General features: G+C 35.7%; 1 protein-coding gene across 4 annotated transcripts in view; it reads right to left on the bottom strand.

The window, feature by feature from the left end:
* IQCK (IQ motif containing K) overlaps window positions 1-21981 on the bottom strand; it is a 61460-nt gene that overhangs the window by 31807 nt on the left and 7672 nt on the right. For 3 of the 4 annotated variants that reach the window (XM_080556517.1, XM_080556518.1, XM_080556516.1), the window contains 6 exons: window positions 21093-21148; window positions 19267-19405; window positions 17259-17356; window positions 11078-11130; window positions 10882-10959; window positions 370-454 (listed from right to left, as the gene is read on the bottom strand). In XM_080556517.1, coding sequence (XP_080412643.1) covers window positions 370-454; window positions 10882-10959; window positions 11078-11130; window positions 17259-17356; window positions 19267-19405; window positions 21093-21148 — 509 coding nt within the window. Of the gene's footprint in view, window positions 1-369; window positions 455-10881; window positions 10960-11077; window positions 11131-17258; window positions 17357-19266; window positions 19406-21092; window positions 21149-21856; window positions 21955-21981 lie in introns of all 4 variants that reach the window. The other variant, XM_080556519.1, reaches the window with a different exon arrangement.

Below are 21981 nucleotides of genomic sequence, written 5' to 3'. Positions count from 1 at the left end.
ATACGCTTCTATTTCTGTACAGACCTCACCAGTCCTCTTTGTGTACCTCTACACTCACTTAAATATCCCTGAATGAAGCCAAGTAACACTTTAGCAACTAGGCAAAGATCAACTCATTAAAAAAAAAATTTGTTCCAACCTTCAGTGGATTTTATGAGGAAAACAGGGAGATTACATCAGCATAAACGCCTGTGAAGAAATTGTAGTCACCAGGCATAAGGCAGAGCAACATCCAAAGCCAATGAACCATGAGGGTCTCAACAGCTATTTATAGTATCCCCTACTTAAAATTTATGTAAGGATTTTCCCTACGGCCTTCACAGTCCTACAAATTCAACATCAAGCAAAGTAATTATAGATTACTCTTACCCGATAACCTCTCCAAAACGACTGGATTATTATGCTTGCTTCTTCTTCTGATAGGTGGAGAGACAGAGGCATTGGTTGCCTAGGACTAAAAAAAAATAAAAAATAAAAAATAAAAAATAATAGTATTTTGTAAAAGACAGCCTTTACAAGTAAATGACTGTCTTCTTTAGCAATATATTTTACACAAAAGAGAAAGGTTGTTCAGGTGCTTGAAACTTAAAATATCTTATTGCTCTGAGATACTGAGATAGAAGGTGCAAAGGATACCTCCTTTAAAAAATGTATCTTAAGTACACTACAATCACTTCTTCCTTAAAACAGTAATATACAAATAGCATATCAAGTGCAGTAATCTTTCTTACTCTTCTACATGGATTTTGAATTCCTACCACTATGGTAGAGTTTGGGGGGGTGGTGGGAAGGGAGTGAGAGATGGAGACATGCCATTTGTAAAGCAGAAGAGGTTCTAGTATGCATGCAACAATGATCAAATTTATCACATAAATGTTTATACCTTAATTATTAAAATCATACAACATAAATACTTTTTAGTACATTCAGCTACCTTATAATTTCAGTTAAAAGTGAAATGTACTGAAAAATGAAAAAAACGATAATTGTGTAGGCATAAACATGCATCCATGCTCAGGAACATCTAAAGAGGCTCTTAAAAGGCTGAAATTTTACTTTTGATAATGTATACACATTGCTTGGTGATAAAAGAAAGGAACAGATATGTAAAGTCAACAATTTTCAGCCACAATATGCAGTCATTTGAGAGCATTTCTGGTGATTCTGTTGCAACTATTTTTAATGAGAAACTATAATTACCTTTCAGCCATCACTAACAAAAATTCAAATCACAGTATCAAGCCGTGCTTTGCAAAAAACATTTTCTATGGATGTTGATTTATTTCTCACATACATTAATCAAAACACATCTATCTGGAAGAGGAAACAATGTTAATTTATATGGATTTCTTTTATAATGAATATAATATGTAGTCTTTAAAGTCGATAGAGTAATATAGAGCAGTAATATTGCAATTTATGAAAAGACCATTTATAAGCAGTAGACTTGGCACAGTGTTAGAATGGCGCCACTCTCCCTGCATGGGACACGGACTGATCACAGCTTTGACTTGGAAGTCCACAACATGAGTTTGGATTCAGCAATGATTTGGATTTAACTACCAAATTTGTTTTTAATCAGTATTAGTCTTAAACTATGTTTACTTGAACAAAACTAGTGACACACGCAAACTCTGCAGGAATATTATTTATACTATTTATATTATAAAGACGCATATACTACGAAGACCATAGATAAACAAGCTATTCATCCAGTCCTGCACTTACTGGCTAAAGCATTACTTTTGCCGTTTCTTTAGGAAATATAAATATATTCCAGCTCAGGCTAGGAGGCTTGACAGCTTACATTTTCCTTTCACTTAATTTAATTTCTATTAGTCTCTGCCCTAGTAAGCTTCCTATGCTCTCTGCGGCCTTTCTCTTAGGGCTTGTCTTCACTGAAGGAACATTTCAACTTCGAGCACAACCTTAACTGTTACCTAGCGCTCTACTGACTACACCGTTTGAGTCAGTATACTCAGCTAAACTGGTCTCATCGTCATGTCAGCTGGGTTTTGGCCTACATTTATTTCCATGTGAAAGAAAAACTCAGTCTGTTTGGAAGAGTGGAAATAAGGCAAAAATAAAAAGAGGTCTTTACATTAAGCTAAACAGTTTTAGTTCTGTGAACATTAATTAGCATTTCTACCGCTCAAGGGAATTTATAAGTGCTATATAAGCAAGGCTTCCTGAGCTAACTCCTTCTGATAATCAGACTTAAAAATATGAAGTTGGACTGTGCTGGTTTGGCTGATAGGCTTTCATTCTCTGTTCTATTTTTGATCTTTTTGAAAACCAAATCTTAGAGTGCAAAAATCACAGGAAGACCTACATATTTTACAGCAGTTATTTCAAAGACACTGAACTTTCCTAAGAAGGAATACATCTGCAAGGCCAACCCTAGCATTGCATTGCTTTCATTTATAAATTATAAAAGTATGTAGTTTAGAATCCCACACTAAATTTGAGAAACCAATATAAAATCAAGCATGAAAAATAGGACTTAATTTTCAGTATGACAGTCACTGGCAAATATCAATCATTTCAGCAGGGCAGCTTTAGGGAACAAAAGTCATATCAGGTCCATTTTTATCTAAGAGAATATATGCAATTGGCTTCAGGTCAAACAAAAATATAATCTGAGCAGAGGTAATCACCCATCAGCAGTGAACAAGGAAAAGAGGGAATATGTCATTTGTGGCAGAAGACAGCTGTATGACTCCAAGAAGATTAAAACTGACAGTAAAATGCACGGTAGCTATATTCTGCTTATTCAGTCTTTGATTATGCACACTCTTAAATGTCCACACACTCAACATTTTAATATCTATTTTGATATATATAATATATTGCATAAAGTAAGTTGCACCTGTAAAAAAGTATCAATAAAATGTTTTTTCTTAAGTATATATTTTGCCAAATGTGCATAAAGCAGGCACTGACCAGAGGACAGTTAAATGCCAATAAACGTGTTTCTTGCTTTCTGAGCAATCAAGATTTTACAGATCCTGATTATGTGAGATACTTACTAATTACAGTACATTACGCAGGTGGAACATAGCACCCAGAAGAAATAAAAAAGACTTGCATTAAATAGATGTATGAGGTATTGAAAGATGTTCTTACTGAAGGCATGAAGTATCCATAAAAATTCTCTTATCCTGGGCAGACTACAGTCAAAAAAACCATGAAGATGGACTAACCATACTAGTTCCTTTCCTGTTAAAACGTGGTAACAAGAAACAAGTATACAGGCTCTACGCCATAACTGACAGATAATTGCTGTTAGAGCAACACTAGAGTTACAAGATCCCTTGGTTCATTCAGCCCAGAGCAGAGCAGGCCGAGGGGAGGCCTCATGGCGGCCTGCAGCTCCCTCACGAGGGGAGCGGAGGGGCAGGTGCTGAGCTCTGCTCTCTGGGGACAGTGACAGGACCCGAGGGAACGGCATGGAGCTGGGACAGGGGAGGGTCAGGCTGGGGGTTAGGGAAAGGTTCTTCACCCAGAGGGTGGTCAGGCACTGGGACAGCTGCCCAGGGCAGTGGTCATGGCACTGAGCCTGATGGAGGTCAAGGAGCGTTTGGACAACGCTCTCAGACATAGGGTCTGATTTTGGGGTGGTCCTATGTGGAGACAGGAGTTGGACTTGTGGGCCCCTTCCAAGTCATGAAATTGAATGATTCTATGTGTGTCTCATCTCCTCTTGGAGAGGATCTGGGTTTCTCAATGAACTTTCAAGGAGGGGGAAGAACCTCCATTTTCTTGGCAGCAAAACAGACAAGGAACCTGCTCCTGTTTGTCAGCAAACAAGGAGCAGGCTCACAGTCACACTGATGGACTTTGTATACAGTCAGTATTGTTGGGCAGTCCAAAAACCTCAGTTGTCACTAAGCTCCCATCTGTCCTACATATAGGTCTGATTCTTTCCTTGAAAAGGAAATATAAGAAAAAATTAATCAAGGAAAAATTCACCATGTGTAATTCAGGATTTTGTATTTGCTCTTTTAATTCCAATCCATTTCCTAACAGTAACAGAAAACCTCCAAATCTAACTACCAGTCTAGTCTTGCAGCAAGGTGCCTGCAGGACCACTGTGCTAGCTACAGAGCACCAGTACCTGTGACAGGATGGAGTGCAGGTGACAGTGAAGTACCCAGGTGCAGTCAATAAACGACGAGGGTTTTTCTCTCTTTTCAGAAAGCTAGTCTCTTGAAATAATGAAGTAACCCTTCACAACAAGCATCAGGCCCTCTGGAGGCCTGGAAGTTTCAAGATGACAGCCCAAACCACTCCACCTTTAATTTGACTGTGATGGTTATTGTTCCTGAATATTTATATCATGTATGAACACATGCAATGACAGAATCACTACAGAATTCATAATCTAAAAGACAAAAGAACAGACCAAAGAATAGGGAGAAATACAAGACAGACAAATAAATGAACATGGTGATCTCCTTAACTTTTAAAAAAGGATTCTGATAAAGTATTAGGTTTGGAAAGTACTTTTGATTGTTGGCCTAAACAATCAAAAGATTTTCTCTGTAAATTTGTCAAAGTAGATTTCTTTTATATTTCCAGTATTTCTTATTCCCACTCAGAGAATCTAGAAATACTATAGCCAAAAAATAATAATAATCTAGAAATGTTTTTTTAAAAAGGTCTATAGAATCTTTGCTTATACATACTATTAAGTATGTAATATCTACTTAAAAAGCAGGAAGGCTACTGCTGACAGAAAGTGAGACCGAAGTACTGATTTATCTGACCTGGTATTTAAAAGCAATTAGATATATTAACCACATATTACACTATCACTGCATGAGCCTCACAAGTTTCCAGGGAAAGATTCCTACAGACACTTGATAAAAATACTCCTGGAACATTTCCACAGGCCAAACTGAGCGTGAACTGAGACCTCTCTTAACATTATTAGTACTAACGCAACCATTTGACAGTCAGAAAGAAAACACTAACCACTGGTTTTCTTTTGCAGTAATCTAAATACACTATAATTAGAGAAAACATTTGAAGAAAAAAAATCCTTATTAAGAAAACATTTTTGTGCATTATGTGGAGGGCGTATTTCTGAAGGACTGTGAATGTGGGCATAACCCAGTTTAACTTTCTGAAGAAAGGAAGTGCAAATGAGCAGACGTTTTGAAGTGTGACTCCTGCTAACTGTCTGAACTCTTCTCTATCACCTTCTCCAAGTAACAGTTCCTTGATGTTGTCAATAGCTAAATGAAGATTAAAAAAATAAAAACACACAATATTTTGACCCCTTTTGCCTGCTTCTATTCTCTGAATCTTCCACAGCTTTGCTGGCTCATACTTTTTTATTTGAATACCCTCAAACATAAAGGCAATAGATTATGAAGAAACAAAACATTTCACTTTTAAATCACCTGTTTAATTGCTATCCCTCACAAATTTAAGAACAAAAAAATATGCAAATTTCAGTCTTGATTAATTTTATGGTTTTTGATGATATAAAAGGATGAATAAATCTAACGTAAAATACATTAGTGTCAGCTAGATATTCAACCCCTTCCACACCTCCATACTCACAGTGCTGGAAACCCCAAGAGTTTAGCCCTGCACTTGTTTCACCTCCAAAACATTTAGGAAAAAATATCTACTACATGTAGTTTCATTCAGGTTATTACCTACTTCTACATAAAGACCTTAGAATGGGGACAATTTTGTGCATACATTATCATCTATAACTGTAGTAGCAAAAAAAAAATATCTAGGTAAGTTATTGACATTTAGAAGTAAACAGTTACTGTCCCCAAAATATTACAGTACAATAAAACTATAAAAATACATTCAGAAATATTATCAAAGTGGTCATAATGATAATATGTATACAACTGTTAACATAAACTATTGATATAGTTATCTACCTATTTATAATGAAGGAAAGATGTAGTAAAAAGAAAAGATGGTATGGAACTAACGTGAGAAATTTGGTAAGTAGGGACGCAGAGTCATATAACAGAGAATGAGGTAGAACAGGTGAATGGTAACAAGAACAGAAGAGGACAAGAAAAGAAGAGGAATAAGAGAAAGCACAGTAAGAAGACAAAATAACAACACAAGAAGTATCTTCTGTCTTAGCTTCTGTCTGAAAACTATAGTGGCTTTCTTCCCCCTTAATATGCTCTCTACTCGTGCAGAACTTACCCATTTTAATGATAAAACTCAGCCCTCCCTTTGTTGCCTCAGTCATCTCCTTTGTGGGACCAATATTTATGCATTCCTTAAGAGTGTAGCCCTGGACTGAAGGAAACCAAACACAGACCTATTCTGAAGTCCACTGATGTCAGTGGAGAAATTTCCATTTATGTTTGTATACTTTAAATCAGACCTCATATCCTCTGAACATGAAAAATGAACAGCAGCATAAATAGTCTCCAATCAGTGCTCTAACAGCAACATTAGGAAGACATCACAAACCATTAATTCGTTTTCAATTTTCTCATTGCCATTTTGACAATCTTTACATAAATTAAGGCAAGTTATGATGCTGCATCAGGATTTGTAGCCATAAAACCTCAGTCTCATAAAACACCATTATGCAATATAAATATTTTATACATAAACTTTGTGAAGAAGTTCTGACAATGCAATTTTCCGAAACACTGTTTTTAAGTCAAAAATTTTCTCCTTCATTAACTTGAATAATGCCACATTACTGGAATGTCAATTCTTTGCTTAGATCCACAAAGAATAAAATCCATACAGACATATTTGTTGGATTTTTCTATTATTATAAGTAAAGGTGCTGCTCATTACACTAAAAAAGGTAAAGCTCAAATTATTAAGAGAAAAACATAAAGAGAAAACATAATGCAAATGAAATCTATACTAAAAAAAGGCTAGCTTAGACATTGACCAGTGAAATACAAGTGTGCAGAAAGCAAAGCCTGTAGAAAATGGGCATATTATGGAAAGAAAGAAATCAGTCACCCATGCAAAATTACCCCTATTGGCCATCTGAGAACTGACAATGAAGTCAACTGTAAAGGCAGCTGAGACCAGCAGGCTTTGTCTAATTAGAATACCAGGAATGAATGAAGGGGAGAAAAAACAAAAATAAAAAAAAAAAATCAATGTGTATAAATTCATATTGAGATATTTGGCAAAAAGCCACTCTTCACATATAGTAATCATTTATAAACAAATAAATAATCTGTCCATTTCATTAAAGCAATGATAAATTTATTTGCTCTATATCTGCATATTTGTTTTGGTATACACAGATATTAAACCAGGAAATGTGACCTTCTGAACTGAGTATCAAGTAAATACCTTTATACAGAAAATGACGAAATGCAGATAAATCAACTCTTGTAAACAAATGTTTATTTATAAAAGGCTTCTTCAGTTCCTATAATCCCTGTAATATAAGCAAAGACTAATCTTCAAAAGCCAGAAAAATACACACAGTTATTCTTAACCCAGATCCATACACCATTTTCCTTCACTGAACGTAAGTTAGAAGATGAACTTGAACGATACTGTCATATTATTAAATTCATGTGACAGCATACTTTTATAATGCCAGTATTTTTCAGAGCAGTGGAACATTTTTATTTAAAATTGTTTTCTACCTATTTCTTCCATTAATAGACTCAAGAGGGTTGGCTAATGATACTCCCGTGATGCTCAGAATCTCAGCCTATCAATGCTAGAAAAGCAAAGTTGAAGTAGGATCAGGGCATAAACACAGGTCAAGCTCTTTCCTTCTCCCTGATTCAGTATATACAGTCTGGTTACTTGTGATTGAGCTTCACTGCTATTCAACCAGAAACACCACTGGCAAACACTGATAAAAGGCAACTGTGTTCCTCATTATCATGTTTAAAGAAGGAGTGCAAAAACATCCAAAACTTTAATTAGATTTATTTATTTGACTATATCAGTGGGCTTGAATGTAGGATAGGGACATCAGTATGTATGCCAGTAAGTTTCCAAAAACTTTTGTTAGTTGCCAGTTAAAACTACAGTTTTCTGTCTTCTAAAAGGTACAGCTATCCTTTAAGACAACACAAACGCTTTGTGCTCTTCTGGAAGTGAAATGTAGATTACCAGTCAGCATTGAAGCTGCTCCTTCTCCTGCTTTTGAAATCTGCTTCAGTAATCAAGGATTCCCACGGGATATAATATTTTGTCAGTGCTGTTGGTATTATATGGGGCACAGCGGAAGACAAGGTAACTATACTAAGGCTTTTATCTACTGATGTCATAGCAATTACTGTAAATACTAAAGATGGAAACAAATTTGAAGTAATTTTACAAGCTTCTTCACCTACAGCAACCAGCTTTTGAAGCTAAAATGTTTGCATTCAAAATTCTGGAAGCTGATGCAGTGTTTGGCTCTCCCTTTAAAGAAAAAGTAGGCTGCAAGATCTCATTTAGAAACACATCATATGGGGAGTGAGGCTCATAAGACTGTGGCTTTGACTATTCTTAAAAAAAAATTAACTTCAAAGAAAAAAATGGAGGCACTGGAAGAGAGCCAAAAAAGAGTTATACTCAAGTATGGAATATATTAAAAAAGCTGGATCTCTGCTGAAGAAATATTTAACCTTCTTTTTTTGTTTTATTTATTTATTTATTTTTAAGCATGAAGACGGCTTCGCAATCATAAACCCTATTTTAATACAGTATAGAAATGTGTTCCTCTTTAACAGACCTTCCATTATGCTTTTCAAATTTCGACATGTAACTAAAAAATCAACAGAAGAGTTTACTCCTTAAACCTGTAGCAACACCTTTTTCTTCTGTTTCTTTATCATCTAAAAGTTTGGAATAAGGATGTTTCCCATCAAAATCTGACCAACAGTTTTTAGCATATTCTGTTACACATAGATCCTATTAAAACATAAAACCTGTACTACAGTTAAAAATGGAAGTGGCAATAAAATGTACGGATTCAATTACATTTTAAATGTCATATCCAGGACATAATAATAAATTCTTATTCCTATTTAATATTGCAATCTTTCAGTTTGCTCTAACAACGATTACTTCATAAGCAATACTTGTCAAGAAATCTGTAATTTTAATGTGCGTTCACAAAAAGTTGCTCTTTAATAAATTATTTTTAAAGGCCTAATTGTTTGGAGGATTTAAGATCAAGTGTGTATCAGTTTAAATAGCACTTTGACTCTTCAGTGTCCTTGTGGAGCTGTCACTACGTTATTCAGGAGCCCAAGTCCGAACAGAAGCTATGAGTCATTCAGGCTGTGATTCCACAGTGTATTTCTCTTGTTGGCAAAGCTGACTTAAGCAGTTCCTGCCACCACCTCTATATCTTACTGGCTCATTTGTTCTCTTCACCTTGCCCCAAGCCCTTCATTTTAATCTTTCATTTGTGCCAATGCAAAGGCCTGCCTGGCTCCCAGGTGAACCAGATTGGAGAAACAATCTACAATCTAAACAGCTATACAAACCCCTCATATTTTGGCAGAGACATTTCTAGCTCAGAGGAGGTCCCTGATCAGAATAACCAAGCATCCTACCCAACAGGGTGATATCAGGCTGACTAGAAACACGCTGAAGAACAGGAGAGAGCGGGGAACAACTTAGGTCACTTTTACTTCCACGAGGAAATGTTTGTAAAACTGATCTTTGTTATCTTAGGTACAGATGTCCATCCTCACAATTCGACGGTATCAGAATTCCCTTACTGTCCAATGGCTCTTCAGTATGCTGAAGAAATGAGTAGCACAACCCCACTGCATTAAACAGGAGTTTTGTTGGCAAGGCCAAGCGATTTAGAGAATGAAACTATTACAAGAGCCCCATCAGTGGTAGGTTTGAACAACAGTGGCTGGGCAGTACGATGTGGCAGCAGGTACCTGAACGTAACAGAGTTGAGATGAACTGAATCATCACAGAAGGAAACTCAGAAGCTTCTTACACAGCTTTGACTACATGACTACCTCTAAGGTAGCCAAAGGTAACTGTGCCTCAATCACCAATTTGTCTCCAAAGACAGTAAAAGCCAAGGAGCTTTCCTCTTGCTGGGTCAGTGACTCAAGGCTTAAAGCTTCTCCAAAGGATTTTATTCTAAGTTTCACATGACAGGAGTTCAAGAAAGCTCAATTTCCACTTAAGTAGCATAATGAAACAAACATGCCTGCAAAGATGCTCATCTCTAAGTTTTAACCAACCACCAATCTAGTCTCCAATTAAGTTTTCTAACAGAAAAATTCTTCCAAATCTAACCTTCATAATTTTTTTTATTCTCTCACTGTAGAGTATTACTTCACTTTTCTTCTTTTCTCATACAACAGCTAGATTGAAAACAAACTGCAACCTCAAGGAAAGTAACATATTCTCAAAACTGATGTGTAGCTTGGCTCTACAGGAATAATGAGGAACCTAAGACTGAGACTGCCAAAAGAAATGTTCATTTCTCAAATGCAAAGTCATAAATATCAGCATAAATGCATTCTAATGCCAAGGATTATTAAAGGTATTTTCAAAACTGCTGCTTACAGTTAGGGAAAGAATTTCTAGACTACGTATCCTCAAATATTTCCACAGCAACACTGAAAACATTGCTTTGTTCCTTAATAGAAAGATATTCATAATACTACCAGGCTATTCGAATGTCCCACACTCTGCAACAATTAAAATGTGTAAGAATTCTAAACCAATTTATCCGGGTACAATGCCGGTACAATATACCTTGTAACTAATGCATGGCAAAGTTAGAAAGCATCACATAGTTCTCTGCTGCACACAATAAAGGGCTTTCAGAGGGGAAAATTATAATGCATTGAAGCTCTATTACTTTTTTGTAATAACAGGAGGAAAAGAATAAAAAGAGAAAAGGTTACTCTGAGTACTGCAATAACTTACTGGTCCTTTAGCCAGTCGTTAACAAAAGGAATGGAAAAGAATTCTGTGAATGACTCATCTTTCCTCTTTGGGTTGTGGCTGATAATAAAGAAAAAAAAAAGGAAACAACTCAGTTTAAATTGCAGCTATTCAATTTGTAAATTAATGTATTTGAATCACTGGGCATAATTAATAGTAAAAGCCATGATCAACTTACTTGTATAACCATTCAGTTAGGAAATCACAGGCAATAAATTTCGTCCTTTTTCTCTAAAGATAGAAGATAGTTTCAAATTATTTATTATCTTTGGACTGGTCACATGTTTTTACTAGTGGAGAGGAACAGAAGCTAAATTGACTGCTTTTATTAAATAAAATATACAGGACATTACTCTGTCTACTTTAATATTGCTACTGCCAACAGCCAGTGGCTCAGCCAAAATTTTAGACCTTTTGTGGAATGCTTTCAAGCCTAGTCAAAAAATGAGTGAGAAAATTTTGCATATACTATCTTGATATTTGCTGCAGTATAGCTATAACAAATACCTCTGAAGGGTAATCTTTCTTAGTGGCAATCTCATTGCAAAGAAATTAACAGAACTCATATATGAAAATCTGTTGTAAATTACTTGCCATTTTGTTCATAGCTCTATTATCATACTTAAAATACTTCATAGATTCCAAGGCTTAGAAAGAACACTGATAAATATTGTTTCCTCTTGCATGGAACCAGCTTGAAGGCGTTGTGCATACTTAGACACACCCCCAAGCATATTGTATGGCTGCTCAGACAAAATTATCTGCTGGGTAGTCCAGAAAGGAAGGCACAAACCAAACACATGCACAACAACAATCACAGATACCGTACACATTACAATCAGGCAAAAAATTCAAAGTCTGGAGTCTTGGAGCAAAATGATTGTGCCCTTTGCTCCCAGTTCGGAGATATCTTCACCACTAAAGGGAATTTGGCAAAATGCTTTGCAGCTAGGTATCCTTAGAGACTCACGCAGCCAGGCCGTATTTAACTGGACTGCACTACATGCTATAAAATACTTTTTGAGTTCAAAATTCAAAGCATGAATTTTGATCAATACAGAATTGATTACAGCCTTTCTTTTCTTAGAGATTTCCTCTCCGCATTCCATCCTTGCAGATTAAGTGTACAAATGACTACAGGTGCTTATTCAGCATTTCAGAAACCAGAGTAGCCGTGATACAGAAAACACAACCTAGACTGCTGGTCAGGATCACAGGATTTACCTAGTTTCTTCCAGACCACTCTTACACAAGCTGTGTTATGGACATACACAACCAGACAGTGAATACTAGAAGATACTTAGCCCCTGTTGAAGAGAGACATTGAGTGCTTTATCAAAATAACACCGTTTAGCAAAGAGAAAGGCTATCCCCACCCAGAAGGTAACACTTACCCTGTCAGATGGGGGACTCAACTGCAATTATTACTTTTTAGGAAGACAATTAAAACTGGTCAAATACATTTGTGAAACTGCTAGATATCATGAAAGAGGTTGGAGCTTTGAATAAATGTAAGAAATGATGGAAATACTGCCACTTGCTAAGAAAAGTAGAATAAATACGTAATCAGAGATTTAATGCATGAAGGATGACTTGATTCTAGGTATTACCTTCATCATATGTGTTACTCCCTGTGCTGCATGAGTATGAAGCAAAAAAAAATCTGAGGGATGTGAACAGAGGCAGAAAAGAAGTGCTCTATATGGCTTAATTCTTTCCACGGTTTGGGATATTAGCACATGACATAAATTGAGGGTCACTGTTGAATTCCAGCCACAAGTGAGTGGATGCGAAATGTTACGTGAGGTGCTGACTTCATGGTGAAGGACACGGGGTAGTCATGTAACTAGGGGATGACAACAGTGAGGTTTACAGCTAGATTGTTTGGCAGCCCTAGATAATTCCCCAGAAAGCATCTACTTTGCAAGGTGAATCTTATCATAGGTAGATACACGCTTGGGCGGCTTCCACAGAAAAGAAAGAAAACTGCTTTGAACATGACAACACAGCTATCAGTCCTGAACCCCATGTGTCTTGATGATCTCTTTCATGACAAAAAAACCTTCAGGGTTCATATAGAGCTCCATTACAGTGCTTGGCTGTACAGAAACACGCATCTCCCTAACGAGTTTTCACACTTGTCAGGATAATACCAGGCACTGTTCCTAGAAGCCAAACACCTAAGCTTTAAGAGACCAACACCTTCACCGGAGAGATTTCTACAGCTTATTTTAGATGATAAATGGACATTTTTTAATTGAACAGAATCTGAAAACAACCACGTCTGATCATCCTCATACAGCTATTCTCAATCACAGTACTAAACTGGGTCCCACTACTTAGTGAATTCTTTGAGAGAATAAATTCTATACTTTGACAACAAAATTCAATTTAATCTAGCAGTTGTAATTTAATCTGTTTTAAGCAAATTGTTTTTCCTTTGCAATGAATTTGCAGCAATCAGAACAGTGTTGTCAAAACAGTTATCAAAGGAAACAAATTCATTTTAGTTTATCCTTGTCAGATTCAGTGAGCTTATCAGGGAGGAATTCAATCTGAACATTTTTTCTTTTGTTATTTTTTTGCCAGGAAACAGTTCACTTTGTTAGTCAATTAAATCTTTAGTTGCACAGCAGTGAACATTTATAGAAGGAAAAAATGACATAAATTGACCTGTCTTTGACACATTCCTCCTATGCTACATGAATCAGGATAAACACAGGAAATATCTGCACAATGTGCATTGTTAACCTGCAGATGTCTTTGTGAACTAATTATAATCAGAATTCATTTTGCATTTTTCAGCTTAAGTATGATGTGCTTCGTAATAATCATGCAAAAATATTGGTGATCAGGACATTACAAAGTTATCACAAGATCATCTTCCATTCACTTTCCCTGATCTAACATACTTTAAAATAAAACATATTCCATATGATAGGTTAAAGGTTGGACTAGATGATCTTATAGGTCTTTTCCAACCTAAACGACTCTATGATTACAAAGTCTGTTACAGCAACCTCTTTCTGCAATTGCTAACCAGAAAGAAACATCAGTTATGATAATAAAAATGTTAAAACATTGATCAGTTTTGATTTTGAAAAATGAATGCATTACTGAAGTCTCATGAGAGCAAAGATTTAAGAAAATAGTCTTTCCCCCAGAGACGTTTGACAGCAGATAGGATAAAGCACAGGAGAAATTATGGTAGGAAAAAAACCCACACAATTCAGCATGGGAATACACTGGACAACCTAATAGGTCTCTTTCACTCCTAACTTAAAAATGAAGCTTCTGCAGATTGTTCTCATATTGCTGTTAGTTTGAAGTCTGCAAATATACCTGGAAGCTGATAGTTTTTCTAGGTTTTTGCTTTTCAGATTTTTTTATAGGTACTACATGGTGCAAAAAAAAAAAAAAAAAAAAAAGCCTATTTTAAACGAAATGTTTAAATTGCTATGTCACTTTCCAACTAAGACCTTGCAAATTTCTTTCCTACATAAATGACTACTTTCAGCATAACCTTTTCCCTTTCCTTTCCCGACTTTCCCTTTTGATTCTATAATTCTTCCTTCCCAGGCATGGATATCTCTGTTCTGATCTCTTCCTTGAATTCCTCAGTTGGTCCCATGATGCAATCTGCCTTACCCTAGTTTCAATTTCTAAACTCTCCTACTTGATTTTTCATTCTCTTCTCATTCTTCTTCATTCACCTTCAAAACACGAAGACCTTTAGTTACTCTCATAAAAAACATTATTCATTCTCCTTCAGAATTCTCTCTCTTCCTCCAGCCTTGTGCCACATTGACCGCAGTCATTTCTACTGTTCCTCCCTCTCTTCCACTGCTTCTTCCATTTATCTTCCACTGGTTTATTCTATTGGAGCTGCCCTTTGTAAAGGGTCTTTAATGACTTCTGTCTAGCCAAAATTCAAATACAGTATTCTGTTCTCATCCTTTATGATTTCAGTTAACTTTAATCACAATTAATCATTTACCTCTGTTGTTCTCTCATGAATTCCATGAATCTTTCTACTCTTTGCTCTCTTCCTATTTTCAAAGCTATTTTCTGCTGTGTTCCCAAGAACCCGTCTCCCTGTCCTTAACTTTCTCCAGGGTGTCTAAGGGCTCTGCCGTTGATCCTAAAAATCAGTTCCATTTTAATGCAAGGTATGGCATGGTCTTTTCTTCAAATTCATACGGAACAACACACTTCTTATGAAATAACAGTATACTTAGAAATTACCCATTTAAGTCAGATAAGGAAACATAGTGTCCAAGCACAAATACCTGGACAGTAAAGGAAAAGAACACAAATATTCAGTTACATGGCAAGCATCAAGAGCTATTGTTTTACTAGTTATTGTTCAAAAGGAGGAGGAAATGATGTCATGGTTGAAAATGATCATCGGACATAAACTTGCTTTCCTAAACTTCCTTGACCAAGAGCAGGACATTTCTCCAAATTAAAACAAAAATCAGTCAGTGTCTTTTTGATAAGCTGTGCTATTTTTTATGAAGCATCTAGATATTAGAAAAGAATTGCTTAAACTTCACATTTGATTTTTTTTTCTAGTTTACTATAAAGCAACACAGAAATGTACAAAAATCTATTTTGAGAACAGATACTTTCTAACCTATAGACCACTGAAACTCTGCAAAATATTTCCGATTAAAAATAGACAAAGTAATCTGAGATTTGTGCTGAGTTTGAAAACTAAAGTATTTCTGAGAATTCTCATATTTTGTATTAAGTGCTGGTTTATTGCTTTCAAAAATATGTAAGATCTCTTTAGGACAGTATTTTAAGCCAGCTTTAAGACTTCCCTTTTTTGTTAAAGGAGACCTGCTTCCTTAAAAAAATAATAAAAAAATATAAAATCAATATAAATTTCATTAAAAGTGTGATGAATAATATATATATGTTCAATCAAATCTGTTCTACGCCAGATAATTAAGTGTGATGGCAGGAATAATGTACAGAGATGTGATGCCATAATGGCATGCAGATGAACCACTTTCCTATTTCTCCTGTACTAATCACAAATTATAAACAGATACGCAATCGTCTATAAACCAATCAGTTTTTAGACACAAATCTTGTGAAGAGTATGCAAAAATGGAAATAACATACTTTTATTAAAAATATAGAATTGGATTTGAAATGCAAGTTTGAGGTGTCCATTCAAGCACGGTAAGTGAATTTTGGTAAGTGAACTTGTGACTTTTTGGCTGTGCCAAGCACATGTAAGTCAGTGTCAAACTGTACATATGTAACCTTTACAAGTTCTTCCATGATGTCTATTGCCATATATATATAAGCCTGTAACAGGAATATGCCAGTAGTTGGAGCGGAGGTAGATTGAGACCTAAGATGATTAGTAACCCACACAAAATCATCCTCACATAGTTTTCATTTTGATCTATAACCCCAACAGCACAGACTGTTTTCCTCAGATATGCATCATGTACAAAAAGGGAGATACTTTCATTGTCAATTATATTAATTGCTCTTTATATTATGAAGCAAGTAAGAAGAGGTTCAGTTGCAGGCATAAAAACATAGAGGAGTAAAGCCTTACAATGAAAAGTGTTCATGACAAGCAAAAAGTAGGAAAGAAATAGAAAAAAAATTTCTTCCACAGTTGGAGAAAATAGTTGAAATGATGCAAACCCCACAAGTCCCAGTTCCTAATCTACCACTGAGTTAAGCTATGCTGATACAGTGAGCTTTATCTTGTAACAGTTCTCACGTATTTTTAAGCATTCCCAACATACAATTAAGAATGTCTCTCTAGATATGTTTACACACACACACACAAATTTGTAAATACATATAGAAGATTAAGATTTTTTAAAAGTACAATTTGTATAAGCTCATTAATGAAACTCTGCTTTCCACTTAAATTGAATTTATACAGAATTATAGAGCTAAAATAGAAAATACAACTATCTTAGGATGTTAGACCAGAAAAAGTAACACAGTTCATTTCATTACTCAGTTAAGTAAAATTAAAGTTCTTTACATCATCCTCATATGAGTGACATGTACAAATCTGAAAGGAAGCCTGTTTGTCTGGAATATTACACTACTTACGCTAGATGTAACTGAATATTTAAGGAGAATTAGGTGAAAGCTAGAGATTGGCATAATGACCAAGTGTGGTGAGTATGCAATCTGTTCTGAATTACCAGACAAAAGAACATTCCAGGCTGGCAAGATCCAAAACAACTCATGATATGTTATTTCATAGTATTGTCATCGGTTTTCTTGTAAAAGACTAAATAAAGAAATACAGCCTGTGAATTAAAAGGCTGTGACTTCCTGACAGTGATCTGAACTGAAAACTAAGAACTAACCTCAAAACACTTTTCCTTCTTTGCTTGATGTAGAAGTTCAGCCAGTCCGGGTAAGAGCACTGGAAAGATGTAATACTCTAAGTATTCTCGAGGAGAACCTGAGCAAAACAGCACAGCTTTCACTTAGAGGGAAGCACTTAGATATCACAAAATGACAAACATTAGATAACGTAAATCAAGTATCAGTCATTTTATCAATACCATTGCAGCTTGAACTATACACAGATTCTTTCAGTTTAGATACAGCCACAGATCTGTCTTCCCTTTCCTTCAGCCAAGAAGACATAGACTTGAGTAAATTTCAAACCAAAGGTGCATCAACGCTTCAAACTACAGTGTGCCTTAGAGATGTCAGACTAGTTTTAAATGAGTAAACTCAGATGCCAGAAGCAGCTTAGCATAGAAAATGAGGAGCAATGCAGACTAATTTACCCTTACAGGAAGAAAAGTAAATGAGCCTATGCTAAACTCAGTGCCATTACAGCTAGACCTCTCTGGGTATCTCTACTCATGCCCTTTACAATCTGCAGTAATACAGTTGGTTGTAAAACTCACTTTCTAGACAGAGGGAAAAAAGGTTGTATTTTAGTGGGGCTGTGACTTCTTTCTCACAACTACTTCCTACCCAGATCCTTCAGAAATTTGAACATTACTCCATATACCCAATTTTGCCACAGTGAAAGATCTGTCTAGGTTGGCATCTCTCATTTGACTGCACTGCCCTTACACCAAGGTCTACTTGCCATGCTTCCTAAGTGCTCGTGCACACTGGCGTCACTGAGTTCCATGCAAAAGAAGGCAGCTACAGTTGGCATCACAAAACCAAACCAAACCAAACCAAAAAGCAGTGGTGCTATTGTATATGTTCGATATATAGGCTAATGGTTAAACACTTCCCAAGAGACTCAAGTTGTGTTTCTTTCTCAGCTTTTCCCCACATTCCCATCTTCCCTAACAAGACCTTGCACCATTGACTTATAAACTGGTTTAAATCTATTCCTTACAATGACAATACCACACATGTAGGAACTGAAGTTTACTGGGCCTGAGGGAACAGTGAGCATGACCCTGTAGGAAGCTGTAAGAGCCATCCTCTCCGAAAGGTGAACAAGATAGAACCTGTTAGGATCTCCGAGAAGCAGAGTTGGCTTACTGGCCTAAGCATTGTCCTCAATTTATAGCCAGACTGCCTGCCATTCAGTAAGTGTTCAGGTTTTAGTGTGTGTGCAGTAAAGATTAAGTCATGCAAGTTTCCTCTTCTGGCAACACACAGCTGAAACAGTGAATTTCCTTCTCTGCTACATATTTTTAATTGGTTCATATACTGCCAGAAAATGTTCATAATTGGAAGGACACTACATATACAAAAGCTGAGGGTAACACTGCTTCTGAGTAGCAACAGGAATTCCTAATGGGCAAGAATGAATGGAAGAGGTGAAACACAGAATGAGAAAGTGATGGAAAAAGGTGAAGAAAAAAAAAAGACAAATGTAGGACTAAAATGCATAATAAAAGTGACATCACTACTTCATAAATTGATAAAAAAATATAGAAGTTAAAAATGGAAGAACAAAACTTTAGAGCTGTTTCCATTCAAATCAGTTATGTCTTATTTGTAATCAATCGGGCACAGATAATATTTTGAAAGCAGTTTTCAGATTTAATTATGTTTAGTCTATTGATCCTAGTTTTTCATCATTAATTTAGAGGCAGAAATGTTTGTCTTTCTCTCATTTAAGTGGCCAAATAAAAAGTCAGTTTATCAGAAGAGAGTAGAACTACCTCAACAGCTAGACACTGTTACAGATTTCTAATGCGTACCATCTCATCTGAGCTTTCTTCCACTGACACAGAGCTCAAGCTGGCTCCCTGCATACAGACCAGCGCAAATTCCATTTCAGAAAAGGTATTGTAGCTGTTAACACTTTCAGTGCAACAAATGACAAATCCCTGCCAAATGTAAGAAAAATATTCACAGCAGAGTTCAAGAAAACGCACTCCTACTTACACATTTTTGGATCAGGTGGTTCTGGAAGGGGGGCTGCCTCGGGACTGGGAAGCAACTGTTGGACAACAGTATCAGCTGCAGGGGCTGAGTAAAATTGTCCCATACATAATGGCTGCAGCATTCCTGCTTCCAAAGACACCTGTTCAAGAAAAATGTAAGATAAATGTAACCTATAAAAATACCCCAATCAAACTGTAAAAAACATAGAACCAGTTCAACAGGAAGAACTATATAATGTCATTCAGTTAAAAAAAATAGTTCTAATTTCTAAACCAAATATTATTTCAGTATTTTCTGCATACTTAAAAAAAATCAGTTGAATTTTTTTGTAGTTTCCATTTCAATAAAAAACATCCAAACCTAACAGAAAGTATGTGAATGTTTTTAAAAGAAGTTGTTGAGGTATCGTAGTTTAAAAAATAATTTAACCATTGTAAAAAATAGTAATTTTTTGAAAATTAAAATTGGCACTGTTTTCTGAATTATTATTTTTCCATTTAGATGCTTAAATATTTGTTTCTATATTGTTCAGAAGTCATGACATGCACCTTTTAAAGAAAATAAACTTTCCTTTTAAACAAAGCACAAGCAGACAAATTCAGAGCAGATGCAAATCCAAATCTTACGTTTCCCCATGCAGAACCAATTATAGACACCATGAAAAAAGATAGTTCACCATTTTACTTCTGTTTTTAGGAGCGCACAGACTGTTACAGTGAGCCAGAAGAGTACTCTTATTAGACAGTGAACTATAACTGTCACAGAAATTCAGATACCTCCTATTATACCAAAGAATGCACTAGCATTACATTTGGTATGAAAATGTGTTGTAAAAACTATGTCATCAGGCCACCAAACTTATTATACTCTGCATGTCAATGACTGCCATATCACATGCATTAGCATATACAAAGTTCATAAAATGATCCTTTTGGAAATTAAAAAAAGTACACATAAACATTAAAAAGATATACTATTACATTTTGACATTAAATGCGCAAATACATCGATAAATTATGCCCAGACTAATAAATGTCCCAAACAAAGCTCACCATTCCAATTTGATAATGTCCTGTAATGAAGCTCGTTTCACTTAGGGAAACAGGATACATTATATAAAGATCTATACCAACCAAGTGTCAGACATTTTGAACTACAAGGTCTTGATTTTTAAAATAACAAAATAACCTAAATGCAGCGTAATAAGATAAAACATCTAAAAGATACCTAGCTTAAATGATATGTGATGCTCAAAATAATTAATTCTGCTGCTCACAGAAATGCTGGGGACAAAGAGATAAATGGGTTTGTCCTTCTTAAGTTACATACTGCTTCTGTCTGCCAGACAAGTTTTCCTAGACTGATTTTACTTGGTCAAAATTAGACTTCAAACAAGTGTGATCAAGTTTAATTCTGCTGAGTTCAATCTCCACATCTAAGTGCCCTATCATGTATGTGAAACTGGGGTATAACTCCTTTGCTGTGCTTACTCCTCTTTTGCAACTCGGTCTGCTTGCGACACCACCAGAAAGAGATCCTTGCATACTTCTGACTCCTGCCTGCAAAGCAGACAGTCGTAGCAAAAAGACAGTGAGCTGTACAAACCAAACACAGCTGGTAATCTAATTTTAGGACAGCAGTACCCAAGTTGCTTTAAATAAAAGCAATGATTTGGAATATTGCATTTTTTGATTCACAAAAGTTGTTTACAAAATGTAGTTTTGTTTTCATTTTCTGAATAAGACTACTCTGTGGGTACCTAATTTTCCCATTTAGTTATTTAAAATATGAAGCCTTATGAACATTTTTAAAAGAACTATACTCACGGATTGTTGTTTTGATTCAGGAATATCTGGAAACAGAGGCTGTTCTGCTTCATACTCTAAGAGTAAAAAGAAGTACAGCATTTATCCAAAAGACTTTAAAAACACTTATTTTTGTTTTAAATAAGTATTACTTTCTAAAGGTATTTATTCTAGTTTGAAACAATAAAAATCAGTATTTTTTAATAGGGAATCTAACGTGTTTAAACAAGGGAGAACTTTAAAGCCTCTTGCCTTGGTTTTAATTCAAGTTCAAGGTTCTAAGTGATAAAACAACCCTCTATTGGGAAAAAGATTTTTGACCAAAATAATAATTTAGGATATTTTAATGAAAGTAAAATGCAGATGCTTTCATGGCATTAATTGTTGGTTTTACTAGTATATAGTACTGCTTTTCAACTTCATCTATAAGCATTGAAATGCCCAAGACATTGCTAAGTTTTACTCTCTCCACTTGCAAAAAACAATGCAAAAGCAGTATATGACCCACTTACGTTAGAGTGAATCAGGATAAGAAAAAGAACAGAGAAGGACAATGGACCTGATATGAAAAAAAAAAAAAAGCCACCACATATAGATTACACAAAAACAGAAGACAGAAGACTCTTACAGGCAAAACCAGCAGGTTTACCATTCCACCATTTTAATTATGAGATTTACTGGCGTCATCACTTCTGTAGGTAATACAGATGCCTCAGCTGAGTCACATTAGAACAAGAAACTTTATTCCTACATTACAAATGGCCATTTTTACGTGAAGTACCTACCTACTTTAAGGCATTGCAAAGCACTAAGGAAGAAAACATCATTTGGACACCACAGAACAACAGAGCTGGAGTCTCAGCTCCTGAACATTCTCAGTCACCTCAGATTAGGGGAAAAGACCAAGACT

This window comes from Anser brachyrhynchus (genome assembly GCF_964034855.1).
Source record: "Anser brachyrhynchus genome assembly, chromosome: 15".
Lineage (NCBI taxonomy): Eukaryota > Metazoa > Chordata > Aves > Anseriformes > Anatidae > Anser > Anser brachyrhynchus.
This window is presented reverse-complemented; position numbering and strand designations above follow the sequence as displayed.